The sequence below is a fragment of the Ovis aries genome, chromosome 3 (assembly GCF_016772045.2).
Source record: "Ovis aries strain OAR_USU_Benz2616 breed Rambouillet chromosome 3, ARS-UI_Ramb_v3.0, whole genome shotgun sequence".
In the NCBI taxonomy this organism is placed as follows: Eukaryota; Metazoa; Chordata; class Mammalia; order Artiodactyla; family Bovidae; genus Ovis; species Ovis aries.
In genome coordinates this window covers 103361848-103375899 of record NC_056056.1, presented here as the reverse complement: position 1 = coordinate 103375899, position 14052 = coordinate 103361848, and the positions used below count along the sequence as shown (strand labels likewise).

The window sequence follows — 14052 nt, the reverse complement described above, 5'->3', positions numbered from 1 at the left end:
GAAAAACCCAGGTAACAGCGAACTCTCGCGCTTTTCCCCTTTCCACGTGATTCTCAAGCCTGAGGATGAGGATGCTGCGGGGTCAAAGGCGGCATTTGGGAGTTTCAGGTGATTCTTCCAAAGATGCAAGTTTAGGATTCCTGAGATTTTGCGCTTGCACACAGAAGTGCGTGCTAGGCAGACGCAGGTCCAAGGCCCAGGTCTCCCGTGAGCCTGGCACGCCTGAGCTCTGAACGGACAGGAAGCTGGTGTCCGGAGTCTCAGGCAGAGCACAGACAAGGCCAGGCTCAGAATCTCTCCGGACGGCGTCTCAGCTCACCATGCTGCCCTCCAGGGGAAGGCTGGATTTCTCTGTGGCGTGACTGACCCCACACAGAACGTTCACGTCTAGCATCTCCAGTTACCCCAGCAGAGGCTAGCTTCACAGGCCAGGAAAAGGACGACAGGAGAAGCCTGCTGAAGCAGGCAGCACTTTCTGAGAGATTAAACCAAACTCATGTGTTACGGCCTGTGGAACTTGCCCGGTAACTGTGTGGTCTTTACAGGCACCACCTGGAGGAGCTGTGGGAATATGAAAACTGGAAAAGGGTTGAACACTTCTTTTTAGATGTGTGAGCTTTTTTCCTCTCAAGGGCCTTGAGGGAATACTATGGAAATACTCAGAATTTAATTAGGCCACAGAGCTTCCAGCCACAGCAAGTCCAACTCCACGGAATGAGGCGCTGATAGCATGACTGACTTTAGGGTGAGACAGCTCCAACATATGCATAGTCTGTGTTTAAAAAAAAAAGACACACAACAAATTCAAGGCTTTTGAAAAAAGCATCATTTATTTCAAAGTACAACATAAAGTTGTATTTTTAAGAAATACACCTTCAATCTTGTATCTCAAGACTTGGCGATGTGCACTTCAGTTCATCTTGAAAATAAATCCAGGTATACAAAGGTTACATACCTCAAGTACAAACAGCACAGAAAATGCAGATGGTCTCAGCCGAATGTTTTAACATTCATTCACTGTTCTTAAAGTTGACTTAACATTTCTGTAATCTGCTTTTAAACCGAGACAGCCTTATTTTAAAAAAATACTCTGTATTTTTCAGCACAAAGTCCTCATACATTTTTAAAATTAGATCTTGGCATATAATATTGTGAAATTATTAAAAAACCAACCTTGGTAATTTAATAAAATTGTCACATGCCAGGACTTCTGAAATCAACTTGAGTTGTCCCCTTAGCTGTAATATCAAATTGGTGTTCACACAGATAGATAAGGTGGGAGGAAGACAGGTGGTGGACAGCTGATAACAGGTAAGGTTTTCAGATGTACAGGTCTTACTGGAGTTTGTGGCTGAGTCCAGGCTTTTCTCTAAAAGCACAACAGCAAATCTCGTATTATCATAATTGCAAGAAAGATCTGAAAGAAGCGAGTGGTATAAGCCTGCCCTGCAGAGATGAGGAGGGTGGGGAGTGGGCAGCAACAGCGGGGAGAGCCTTCGAGATGTCTTGGAAATGGGCACATCATGGTCTAGACAGGGGCCACCACTGTTTTATTTTTCTTTTTTTGCCTAATTTCAATTCTCGTGAGGGAAGTGCGAATTCGACCAGGGGTCTGAGCTCCTCCGTCCGATGGTGGGGCTCCATATCCGCCAGGGGTTGTAGGTCTGGCCCAGGTCGTCGGTGGGGCTGGCGGCAGAGGACGTGTGAGCTGCCGGGGTGCTCTCGGGGCCCATGAGGCTGATGCCCGGCAACGCGCTGGTGGGGCTGGTGAAGGGCAGGGTGCTGTGCAGGCTGCTGGACCAGATGGAGCTGCTGAACGGAGTGGACGACCACAGGCTGCTGGTGCTGCCAAGGATGGGCTGACGAGACAAAACAGACGACGCTGAGCATCAGACATGAAGGGGGCAGATGGCAAAGCGGTGAAGGTGACGCTAAAGACGGGCTAGAACACAGGCCCCCCTCACTGCTCACTCTAAATGAATGCTCTATGCACACAGCCACCTCAGTGCCCGAGCGGATGGTTCTGAAATTCTAAAGGGGCGCCCACCACAGCTGGTGGGCTGAGTGCAGCCTGCCCGTTTCGGAAGGTGAAGCTTACGGGGCTGTGAGCTGCCCCGCCACCTTTGCACCACATGGAGCTGCTGGACAGGCTGCACCAGCAATGAAAAGAAAGCGACAGTGTTAGCTGCTTAGACTCTTTTATGATCCCATGGACTGGAGCTGGCCAGGCTCCTCTGCCCGTGGGATTCTCCAGGCAAGAATACTGAAGGGGGTTGCCATTTCCTCCTCCAGGGGATCTTCACGACCCAGGGACAGAACCCAAGTCTCCTGCACTGCAGGTGGATTCTTTTGCCCTCTGAGCCACCAGGGAAGACCCATCAATAATGGCCTGCAAGGTCTCAAAGGGTTCTACCCATTTTAAAAGAACGGTTAAGATGCTTGTAAAACTGAAGCCAGAATGGTTACGAGTAAAGACAAACTTTGGAACTGGGGGAGTTAAGATACCTACTGGTTAAACCTTGTACATCTAATTGAGTTTTCCTGAGGATGAAGAAGTAATCACAATGGGATCCTATTTTTCTGTCATGATTTTGTCAAAGCTGAAACCAGGAATCATTTATTTTTTGTGGCGCATGACCTTTGCAGAACCATTTAGCTGAGAAATAAACAGATGCACCTAGAAACAGCTCGAGCCATGGGCCTCTCAGGACCCAGTATGTGCCATGCTCAGGCACCGTCTGACCTGGAGGTGGCGGGACCCGAGATGGGCCCCCAGTCACCCTGCAGTCTAACTTACAGGTTGGGAGAGGCTGAAATGAGAGAATTCAGAGATCAAGCCTCAGCGTTTCAGCCTTCCTCCTGTAACTTCTGGACCATCTCGGCTCTGAAGAGAACTGACGGTCACTTTGGCAGAAATGAGGACGCAGCAGTGGACGGGGGAGCGTGCCCCCGCGCCTTCACGCTGCTGTTACCGTTTATCTGTCAGCATCACCCCAGGGGCAGCGGCAGCTGTGATGCTGCCTGAGCAGGCAGGCCGAGCAAGCCCAGGACTCACTGTGGCCGTGTGGGTCGGGGAGCCGGAACTGGCTGGCCAGGAAGGGCTGGGCTCTGTGGCTGGCGAGTCCCAGAGGTAGGAGGGGCCACTGCTCAGCTCATTCCAGCTCCTCTGCGAGGCCTGATTGCACGATCGCGATAACCCGAGCTTGCTGAACACTTCTGGAAGAGAGGAAGCAAAGGCAAGTGTGCCCTGGATCCGGCCATGCTCCCAGGGCAGGTCGGGTGTCCTCTCAGGGGTCTACATCGCACCCACTCCAGCAGCCCCCACCACTCACGGTGGGGTCGGGGGGGGCGCCCCAGACCCCTGCCGGTGACCTCAGAACCTCACCCACGTCTTTCACTGGACCGTCACGTGCAAACACCATCACAGCTAATGGGAAACCCATCACTGCCTCTAATTCTCAACAGCAAGAAAAATAAGGAGCTCCAGCGTAGCCAGGAGCCACCTCTCAGACACAGAACTTTCTTGCAGCTCTTAAGTCAGTTCTGCAGAACATAAGCCAGCGGGGACCTCCACTGCATGGAACAGACCCACTGCACCTTCAGGCTGGGGTGTGGGGAGGGGCCCGCCCAGGGCAGGGCAGCAGAGGCACACCCACCTCCCGGAGTCAGCCCCACGGCCACGCCCACGGCTGCCCGACAGCGCGCGAGGGAAACGCATCTTTCCAACACGGCCACCAGACGGCCACCACAGTCTCCTCCCTCCATCTGTCCATGGCTCATTAGTCATGGTCCAGGGTTTAAACACTCACCACCAGTTAGGTTAAAAGAATTCCCAAAGGCTGAGAATGAGTTGAGGGGTGTAAAGTCAGGGCTGCTGGGGTTGCTCACGGGGCTCCACAGACCTGAGCTGAATGTTGGGAGAGAGAAACACAACACACAAGAATGTGACGGCCCATGGAGACAGAGCCGTCGCCCACAGCTGCACACACGGCAGGCCCTGCTTCAGCGGGCGCTCGCATGCTACAGACAGCAGGGAGAACTGCAGGCCGCTCCATGCCACGGAGGGCCCAGAGCTCAGGCCGCTCTGCCACAGGCTGGGAGCCCGGCTCAGAGCAAGTATTCTGTGGAGAAAAGAGGTATTTCTTCCTTGTTTACCTTTTAGCGATGGAAGATTTATTAAACTGTTTCAAATCTAGGATTCGTTTCCTTGTTAGTATCAAGCAGGTAGAACGGGGCGTCTACTTGAAGTTTTTATTATTTCACTGCGGGAGTTCTACCCAGGAAAGTGAACCGGGGCGGCGCCTGCATGCCACCAGGCCCCCGTGGCTGCTCTGCTCCAAGAGCGGCAGTGCACAATGACTGCCGGGGGTCTGCTCCCGTGCCCTCCCTCTCACACAGTCTGGTTCCTGTTTCTCATGGTGAGGTCACAGCCTTTCCACAATGACTGTGATAACGGAGAGGGACGAGAAGAGACTCAGAAGGCGGGCACACACCTGCCCCCCTCCGAGGGGGTGGGCTGTGTTGCGGGCACCTCCCCCCCTGTCAGGGGGCCCAGGAGGGAGCAGAGACCCCCACCAAACATCTGCTTGTCATCTAGGGGCCTCAGGGCACACGCACCTGGCCTGAGAAGCCCGCCTGCCTCCACCCCAACTGCGACGGGCCACCATACCTGTCTGAGCCATCGCTGTCAACAGGAGTGTGTGAAATGCCAAGGCTGCTAGAAAAATCTGTTTTGCTTGAAGAGACTTTGGCAAAGCCGTTCCCACCTGTAATAATGGGCTCCGAGTCAGCAGGAGGCAGCCGGGCCACAGGTATGTGCCCAGGCCCAAGGCCCAGTGGTGCCTGGTCTCTGGTGCCAAGCCACTCACCTGGGCTCTTGTCATACCCAGCCGTGACCGCGGCGAAAGTGGGGTTGCCATTCTTGCCCGGGAGAGAAGCGGCTTTTGTCAGTTTGTGTTTGCTGCCGCTTGGCTGCTTTGCTTTAGAGTCGCTGGAGGGAAGAAGCGAGGCGAGAGCCCCTCAGTCCTGCTGGCACTACCCCCTTGGCCCCGGAGACCAGGGGCTGGGGCTCCAGCAGGGCTGGGTGCCCAGGCCCGAGACTGCGGTCAGGTGGAAAGTCAGGGCTGTGCGGAGAAGGGGAGGAAAAGAGGCGGGGCAGCCCCTTCTGGAGGGAACAAGGAGCGGGCCGCCAGGCAGGAGGGGCCGACCACCGCTGCTGCGTCCCTGTGCCGGGCGCGGGTGAGGAGCCCGGCCGGGAGGACGCAGGGCGGGGAGCAGCGCAGGCCCTCAGTCTGTGAGCAGCGCCCCCGTCCAGGTCACGGCCTCACTAACAGTCGGGCTGTGCCTCCCGTGTGCTCGGCTCTTGCAGGCCCTGCCCTGTCACTGCGACCTTCACCCGCCACAGGCTCAGAGCAAAAGGCCCATAAACCTGCTTCCTCGACTCTCAGCACAGCTCGTGGGACTTCATTCAGGAAGGATGTGCTTTCTGGCTCCTGCACCAGACCGTGACTCTACGGGGCCACCCTGAGGTGAGGGTTGGGGAGCGGGGCTGAGCCTGCACAGGGCAGGATGGCCGTCTGCAGCCTCTGAGGGTCCCCCCGACCGGCCCCAGCTCGGCGCGGGAGGGGCCGCGAGCCCACCTGCCCGGGCTGCCATGGACGATGCTGCTGTAGCTGCCACGGGACGTGAACGGGCAGGGTGCGGCGGGCGGTGAGGGGGAGGCGGGTGGCGGCGAGGTCTGGCGTTGTTTCAGGAAGATGTCTGCGTTGAGGGTTTGCAGAGAGAGTTTATAAAGACTGTCTGTAGCTGCAAATTAAAATGAAAAAGTCTCAATTGTGACATTTGGATTTTTAGTCTTAAAAAATAGTTGCTTTTGATATTCTAACATTAAAGACAGTAACGGAAGTGCTTCTCCCAAGAAAAAACCTACAGCCTTCACATGTGTTGTTTCTCTGCCTTCTGCGGAATCCCCAGCGTGACCCAGCTCTGCAGGCCCTTCCTAGGGGGTGAGGTCCCCTCCCTCCTCAGACTGGCAGGAAGCTTCTCCCTGTCCTCAGGGACGGGCAGGTGGAGTCTCTGCCTGGACCTGAAGACCCTGGACTACCACACAGTCCCAACCTCACAGGTGTGGGGCCGGGAGCACCCCAGCTCCCCCAGGGGGACCCTTGCGCTCTGTGGGCCTGCCTGGTCCCTGTTTTACAAGGATACTCTATTCCTGCTGCCCTTTAAAGCACAGCTGTTTCAAAAATCTAAAACAGAAAATAAGAGATTCTGCACTCACTCAATGGAAACACATAACTTATCAGGAGCAAGTGCCACCCTGCACATCCGTCACGTGTGCCCTGGTGCTGTGGCACGAGGTGTGAGGAGAGGGCTTGGCCTCCACAGGCTCCGTCTCTGGGGCACCCTACTCACCCAGCTGCCCTGGCACGACCCCTGGCCTAGCATGCCACTAGTCTCCTCCCCCAGCCCGGGAGGCTTTGCCCAGCTCAGTGTGTTGCTCCTCCGGTCCCTCTGGCCGGCCTTTCGAGCCTGCAGAGCAAGGACGGGCTGCTCTGCTCTCTGCCCACCCGGTAGGGCCTGTACCCCTCACTTCCAGAATCAAGCTGGCTCTGTGGGTGGTTCCCCTTCCTTCCAGCATTGCGTGCCTCTCCCAACAGGCAAGGGGCTGGGGCCCAGGTGAGCTCACGTGATCCTGGTTGTGTCCAGGCTCCCCCTCTTCAAAGCCCGAGTTAGTTTTCCCATCTTCAGCTGTGCACCTGCCCCAAAAGCTCTCCCCACGCTTCCGCCATGGGGCCGGCCCCTATTCACCCACCGTTTCCACCTGTCCCCTCACCCTTGCTCGCTGGAAGAATCTCCACTCCTCGCCTGCCTGAACGTCTGCTGACCTGACGCGCACATCGCCTCCCTGCATAACACCCCCAGGCTTCGCTGGGCTTCACACAGCCCAGTGAAACGGCTCCCTGGGAACACGGAGTTTACTCCCTACACTGAAACGCAACTTCCTCTGTGGGGAAACGGCCCGCATCACAGGGTACAAACCGAGCACCAGTGTCCTGTTGAAACCTCGGAGGGGATCTAAGGGCCTGAAAACAGCAGCCTGGACCCCGGGATGACCCAGGGACTCGTTCAACTCATTTCTTGAATGACCAGGGATTTCGGAGTCTCTCCCTCATCTCAGGCAAGAAGAAAGTACTAAAAAGGCTCCAGAAAGTTTCATAGCAAATACAGGGCTGCAGGTTTTAACCCAGGGAGTGTCTCTCTCCAGGGCGTATTTACTCAGGCTTGTGCTCAACACCTACCTCACCCAAGTTCTTTGCCCTCATTCAACTCACTGGCCTCCAATCACCCCTCTTCTCTAAACCCCTGTGACCTCAAACCTGGTACTCACCCCTGATTTTCCCTTTGCACATGGGCCCAATGGAGGCACTCTGGTACGGTGGCTGAGTGCAGACTGATCAGCGTTACAGGACTGATCACCAGTGCCCTGCCCCCAGGCCCTGGCTGTGCTGGTCTCTCCTCCTCCAGGTCCTATATATCTAGAGCTTGAGGGCTTCCACCCTATTCTAGGAGACAGTGCTCCTGCCACGATTTCCTGCAGGCTAGACCCGGGGAACAAGGTCAGGAAGCTGGTGAGAAAACTAACGCCTTCACACAGGCTGTCTTCGGAGAAGATGTGGTAAACCGGGAACCTTCTTACACAAGGGGTTACGCTGTAAACATACGAGAAAGTAACCAGGTGCCGGGATGCCCAGCCCTTCTCGGGATGGTTCACTGCTCTACTGGAACTTTCCGTGTCGTGCAGAGGGAAGCACGGGGGTGGTGAAGCAGCTCCCTGAACTGCCTGACTGCTCTGCTATGAACACTTACTCTACGGCCGATCACACATAACTACTCGCAGGCTCTTTACCAATGTGTCTGCTGGCTGCTACGAACCAGCTCCAGCACACAGACCCTGGGTCTCCTCTGTTGGTCTCCCTGCAGTGTTCCCGCCCAGACCCGGATGCACTGTGGGTGTGGGGAGCACTGTACTTACAGCTGCCGGGCTTGTGAACAGGCACGGAATCCCACTCTGGCGGTGGAGAGTCTTTTTCACCTTCTGAGCTGCTGGTGTTGCCTAGTTCTTGACTGTTTGGGAGAAACTTTGCGAGGGCAGGTGGCCTGCTCTCCACTAACTTACTTGTACCTGTCCAGAATTCAGAAAAGAAAGCCATGACGGAGGACCATCCCTTTCTTTCAGGCCAATTTCAAAAAATGTTCTGACGAGAACAAGAACCCATCTATGCCTGACGACTTCTGCATACTGTGAACTCACAGCCAACTACTGCTAATGCAACGAGCCGCCAGGCCACCTGTGCGGTGGGAGAGGAAAGTACCTTTTGTTTTCTGGGAGCTTCGCGGTTTGGATCCACTGGTCAACGTAGTTGGAAGAGGAATCTTGGTTGGGAGATTCCGGCGCTGTTTGCTTTCCAAGGGGGCAGTATACGGGAGCTCTAAAGAACTGAAAGACAACCATGGATGGGACGTTCAAACACAGCGCTTTGTTTCAGAGCCGAGGGGAGAAGTCACTGATCCGGCTACAATTTCAACAGCTTCTTTGACTCATTTGGCCTCCTGATGCATTATCCACCCACTGTCCTGAGGGCTGGCCGCCTTCCAAGCACTTCTAATACAGCTCAGAAGACATGGACAGACTTATCCTCTGCTATTCTGACAACAGACAGGGAACGAGGTCCATCATTTAATGGCATGCAACGGGTCGGAGCGCCTACCTCAGACAAGGTGTAGGAAGCTGTTCGCACAAACTAGCCTTGTAGGAGCTGCTAGCCACAGTCATTCTGCTCGTGAGCGAGTCTCACCCCCCAGAGCCTCCTCACCCAGTGTGTGGGCTGCCCGCAGCACTCTTGAATATGGGGACTCTGAAAGGTCTCAGACTTAGAGCTGTCAAAGGCTCCGTGACTCCAAACTCTGAACCCACTTTCCCATGGACCCCATGCAGTGAGCCAGGGCTAAGCGGACCAGGCCTAGTTCCTGGGTGACCCACAAATCCCCTAAAGCCCACGGCAGGGCGGCAGGACTCTCTTATTTGCCTAAGGTCTAGGCCGAGTGGGTAGGGTAAATATTCTTCTCTATTCTTGAACTCAGGGTTCATCTTAGGCCAAAACTTAAATATTATTTTCACTGATCTATTTAGAGTATATTACTTCTAAAATATTAAGAGGTAAGCTTAACATAATAAACATGTATAAATAGGACAATTAATTGGCTCTGAACTTCCTGTCAGCAAGGTAAAATGGGAGACAACTTTAAGTTTTAAGGGCTATTTTTAAGTTTCCACAGCCTGATGAAGAAAACACTGAAGTCTGCTGAGAGAGAAGTGATCTTTAGGAGAAATGACCTGGGGAGACGGCCCACATAAGGCAGTATGGTGAACAATGGAAACCATGAACCATAAAACCCTTCTCCACAAAGTTGCCTCCGTGCTGCCCACCAAGATCAAGGAGGCCTCTCTGTTGACAGGAGCTAGACTGATGTGGCCCAAGAGAAGGACGCCTTTCAGCTGAGGGAACCCAGTGGCCCCTTACAAGAATTACTCTAAACATCATCAGTGGGCTCTGGTGACGGCCACAAAGCTGTCGGTTCAAGGCTGAGCTGACAGCTGGCTTTCCACTAAAGAACTTCACAGAGTTCACGGATCAGTGCAAAGGTTCTTAAAGTGGGCAGTGTCTGGCATTTCCCACCTGGTGCACTTGCTGCCCTAGCCTCCAGGGGTGTCACTCCGACCCAGCACTCTGCCCCCGACTCCCTCACAGTCCCGCCCTTCAGGTTCTTAAAGCGCCACAGCCTCCTTCCACTACCCCTCCGAGTTCACCCTCCTAGCGGGTAGCAGATCTCTGCTGGGCTCTGGGCCCAGCACCGTCCACCAAGCTAGCTCACACCAGACTGCAAACGTGAGGACAGCTCAGACTTTCCAATGGCACCCCAGAGTCCATCACTAGCATGCGCCCCCTCCTTTCAAAAAGGTAAGCAGATGACAGAAGAGTGGTATATAAAGCATGATTTCATAAACAAATTTTAACAGAGGTGTTTTATAAACGTTATATAAGGTAGTTGGTCACAATCATTTTCTTTTCTTTCTTTATATTTCACAAATTTTCTATCATAAATTGTTGTTACATTTGGAATTAGTATAAAGGCAAAAATCCAAAGGGCTCGGTCCACCCAAATGAGTAGAATTTTAGGTGGGCTAACGAACTGACATGAAAAAATGCACTGTTTATGGGTGAGACTATTAAGGCTACAGTTTTATAAATCTGGCTTTCTACTTATGATTGACAAAGAGAATTTAAAAAGACCCTTTAGAGCCTATTGGTTAAACTGTCTTCTGGTAATGATCTCTGTTAACTACACACATCAAGAGGACATGAGTTGAGATTCCCCTGGTGATCCAGTGGCTAAGACCCTGTGCTCCAATGCAGGGGGCCCGGGTTTGATCCCTGGTCGGGGAACCAGATCCCACATGCTGCAACTAAGACCTGGTGCCGCCAAATAAATAAATGAAATCTTTAAAAAAAATGTGAGTTCTCACTCTGCCTCCTGACTGGGGGCTGGGGAGTAGGCAGCTCTAGGTCTGGGAATACCAGCAAACTCCCTCAATACCCCCTGCAGAGTTGTGGTATCAAGCAGAGTCTCACAAATCCTCAAAGCCAAATCTGCTAACAGTCAACTGACTTCCTAAGAAGATCAGTTACAACAGAAGTCACTGGAAGAAGGATGAGAGGATTCATGCATTTGTACAATCTGTTTTAAATGTACTGAGCTCGGGCATCAAGGAGAATGAATGGTGTCCCTATGGGGACAGTCACCTATGGACTGGTTTCACTAAGATAATCCTCAGAAGCTGGGCTTTTAAACTTATGATCCTAACAATGACAGCACAACATTCCATTCTCACAAGATCTCAGGATATGTAAAAATTAGGGTGTTTCATAATTTGCATTTTTCTACTTTCAACACATAGTGAGGACAGGGAAGCCTGGCGTGGTGCAGCTCATGGGGTCGCAGAGCCGGACATGATTCAGCAACTGCGCAACAACGCTTTGAAACATATCATCAGTCAACTAAGCCTGAAAAAGGCCCAGAAGAATAATCTCTAGCCACTTGGCTAGGGCTGTTATTCCTGTCTTGGGGCGCCAGAGTATTAGCATCAAAGTGTCTCAGGCTGATTTCCCCTCAGGGCAGAGTCAAGTGCATGAGCCATTATTCCACTTGACACTGCTTCTAACCAGGTCAGATTGTTCTCAACAAACTGTGTAGCTAGGCCACTTCAACTAACATTTTGCACAAAAGGGTAACTTTAAGTACAAATACTCCATTACTAATATTGCCATGTACTGTGTTGCTTCTTAAATTCAGGGACAAGGTTAAATTTTTATGCAGTAATCACTAATTTCTGATTAGCTTCCGTTTCTACAGGACAAGCTGCCCTGTCGAGTTAAGCTGTATCATCTAGGGACAGAGTCCAGTTTACTGGTGTTTTTGCAGAGTTCAAGCTTTATTCCTAGAATCCGAGTAAGAACAGACTTTCTGCAAAGCTATGGTCAGTTCTGATGACAACAAACCATGTCTTCCTTTATTAATTTATACATAATCCCCTCCCACTTCCTGGGTTGATGTCCACTTATCAGAGAGGAAGGTCAATACTGGCTTCCCTGCAGACGGCCATCTTTGTTAACAGCTCTAAAACCAGGATTAGTTTATTAGACCCAAAGTTTAATGAAAGTATGAAGTAACCTTAGGAAATAATAACCCAACAGTTCAAATCATTCATTTCCTTGGGGAAACATTTTGTGGGCGCCCTCCCTGTGGGGCCCAAGGACCCTGGCCCAGGGGACTGGACGGGAGCTACTTCATGGCAACTGTCTGGTGGTAATATCTGCCCTGAGCACTTTGTTTTTTTTAAAGGTAAGGATGTACGTGCCATGTGTTAAGCTGCTTCAGTTGTATCTGGCTCTTTGCAACCCTTTAGATTGTCCGTGGAGTTCTTCCGGCAAGAATACTGGAGTGGGTTGCCATGCCCTTCTCCAGGGGATCTTCCTGATGCCTCTTGCGTCTCCTGCATTGGCAGGCAGGTTCTTACCACTAGTGCCACCTGGGAATCACAGGCTAAGAATGAATTTTTCCAAGTTTTACAGCCCTGGAGCCCAGATCCCCATGACAGCCCTGGGTGAGTGAGCAGACCCAGAGCTCCTATGAGAGAAATTACGCTCATACCTGCGGCTGGAACATCAAGTCCATTTCTGGGCAGAAGTGAAATGGCTCTCTGCCTGGGAGCAAATCACCAACTGTATTTTTCTCCTCCATTCCTTCCCACCCGCCCCTATTTTGGCTGAGCCACGTGGCATGTGAGATCTTAAGTTTCCTGACCAGGGGTTGAACCCATGCCCCTCGCAGTAGAAGCATATGTTTTAACCACTGGTCCTCTTTTTTTTTTTTTTTTACAAGTTTTAACTCTGGCTTTTGTACGTCTGACCTCAGAAGCATGTGCCTGTCCCTCCCCAGTGACAGTGAACTCTGGGCAGCAGAAAAAACCCAGAGGAACACAGCTTTTGTTGCAAAAAACCCCAGAAAAGCCAATCAAGCAGACAAAACCGGTACTGAGTTCTCCCCAGTAACTTCTCTTACTTATACCTCACTTCTCTGGAATCATACACTTTTCTCACCTGGGTTTCACATCTGCTGGGATTTCTTTCTTAACATTTAAGAGTTTTTTGCTCTTCTGTTTCACTTGAGACATTTCGTTTTCCTGTTTTTCAGGCATGGCTTGTTTTCCCTTTTGCTTTTCTGTGTCCTGTGGAAAAAAAAAGGATACTTAATTGCTGAGTAAGATTAAGAATGCCTGATATAGTCCTATTTGAAGGCAGAGACACAACACCAAAGATGGAGAAGATACATATATCACAAGTATACAAAGGATAAGCTCGTTTCTTCAAATTGCTCTCAACTGTGGTTCTGTCAATTTTCCAGCCTTTGATTTAGAATAATTATGTTTTACTGGGTCTGAATTATAAGGCATGTCACTTAGAATTATACTCACATCCTGACTAGAGTCGGAGGTGGCGGCGGGAGCAACAGATTGACAGCCTGTTTTTAAGCACTGGGGAGCAAAACCTTGTCCTTTTCACAGGAAAGTTAAGGCAGGACTGCAGGAGAAAGGGACACGCTCCTGCTGATGCTCCGCATCCTCTACAGGAGGAAGCCCCGGGGGGGCAGACAGCACAGGTGTCAGCGTGCCCAGGTGTTCACGGTAACACACGACTGTCAACAGCACCAACAGTAGCTGGGATGCCAACAGAGGCTCACCATCCAGGGGGCCCAGCTATTCACTCACTCGTTCAACCATCCTTCCCTGGTCACCCTGCTGGTGTCAGGCAACAGGGTTACCAGGAGGGCCCAGTTCCTTCCCTCAAGGATGGTAGAGTCTAACAGGAGGGAGACACCAGACACAGATCAACTTGCATCTTCATGCAGAAATGTTCACTGGCTGGGACTGGAGCCTAGAGGAGCTGTCCTGTCGGCTGAGAAGGCCACAGCCCAGGTGCTGCTCAGCGCTGTGCTGCTCAGCGCTGTGCTGCTCAGCGCTGTGCTGCTCGACGAGCCCGGCAACGCTGCCCCTGGGTCCTAGTTCAGGCGCGCAGGGGAACTGCACCTGGCGCTCCCGACTAAGAGGAAGCTGCCGCTACGCCCACACATGAGCCCGGGGGCTTGTCTCTGAGCAGGGCAGGCACCATTCAGGCACTGGTGACCCCGCCTGGAGCCACCTGGAAAGCGGGCGTGCACTGCTCACGTGCAGAGACCACACACAGCACGGGCAGGAAGTGAAAAAAAAAAAAAACCAGAAACCTGGTGCTGTGTCAGGGCGCACAGGGCCAACTGCGGGGAGACACCCTCGGCTGAAGGGCAGAGCTGCTGGGAGCGGTGGAGAGCTCCCACCAAAGGGCAGGTGAGTGTCCACGCGACAGGGTCAGGCTGCAATTCAGGCAGCCTGGATTT

General features: G+C 52.5%; 1 protein-coding gene across 1 annotated transcript in view; it reads right to left on the bottom strand.

Moving 5' to 3' along the window:
* Nucleotides 1–803: 803 nt before the first annotated feature.
* The window catches only part of TMEM131 (transmembrane protein 131), a 177621-nt gene continuing 164372 nt past the window's right edge, over nt 804–14052 (bottom strand). Inside the window, exons 33-41 of the mRNA XM_015094508.3 lie at nt 12723–12850; nt 8376–8500; nt 8036–8185; nt 5640–5805; nt 4869–4990; nt 4670–4766; nt 3810–3907; nt 3056–3216; nt 804–1859 (exon numbers count right to left, since the gene is read on the bottom strand). Coding sequence (XP_014949994.2) covers nt 1575–1859; nt 3056–3216; nt 3810–3907; nt 4670–4766; nt 4869–4990; nt 5640–5805; nt 8036–8185; nt 8376–8500; nt 12723–12850 — 1332 coding nt within the window. The 3' untranslated portion in view covers nt 804–1574. The remainder of the gene's footprint in view (nt 1860–3055; nt 3217–3809; nt 3908–4669; nt 4767–4868; nt 4991–5639; nt 5806–8035; nt 8186–8375; nt 8501–12722; nt 12851–14052) is intronic.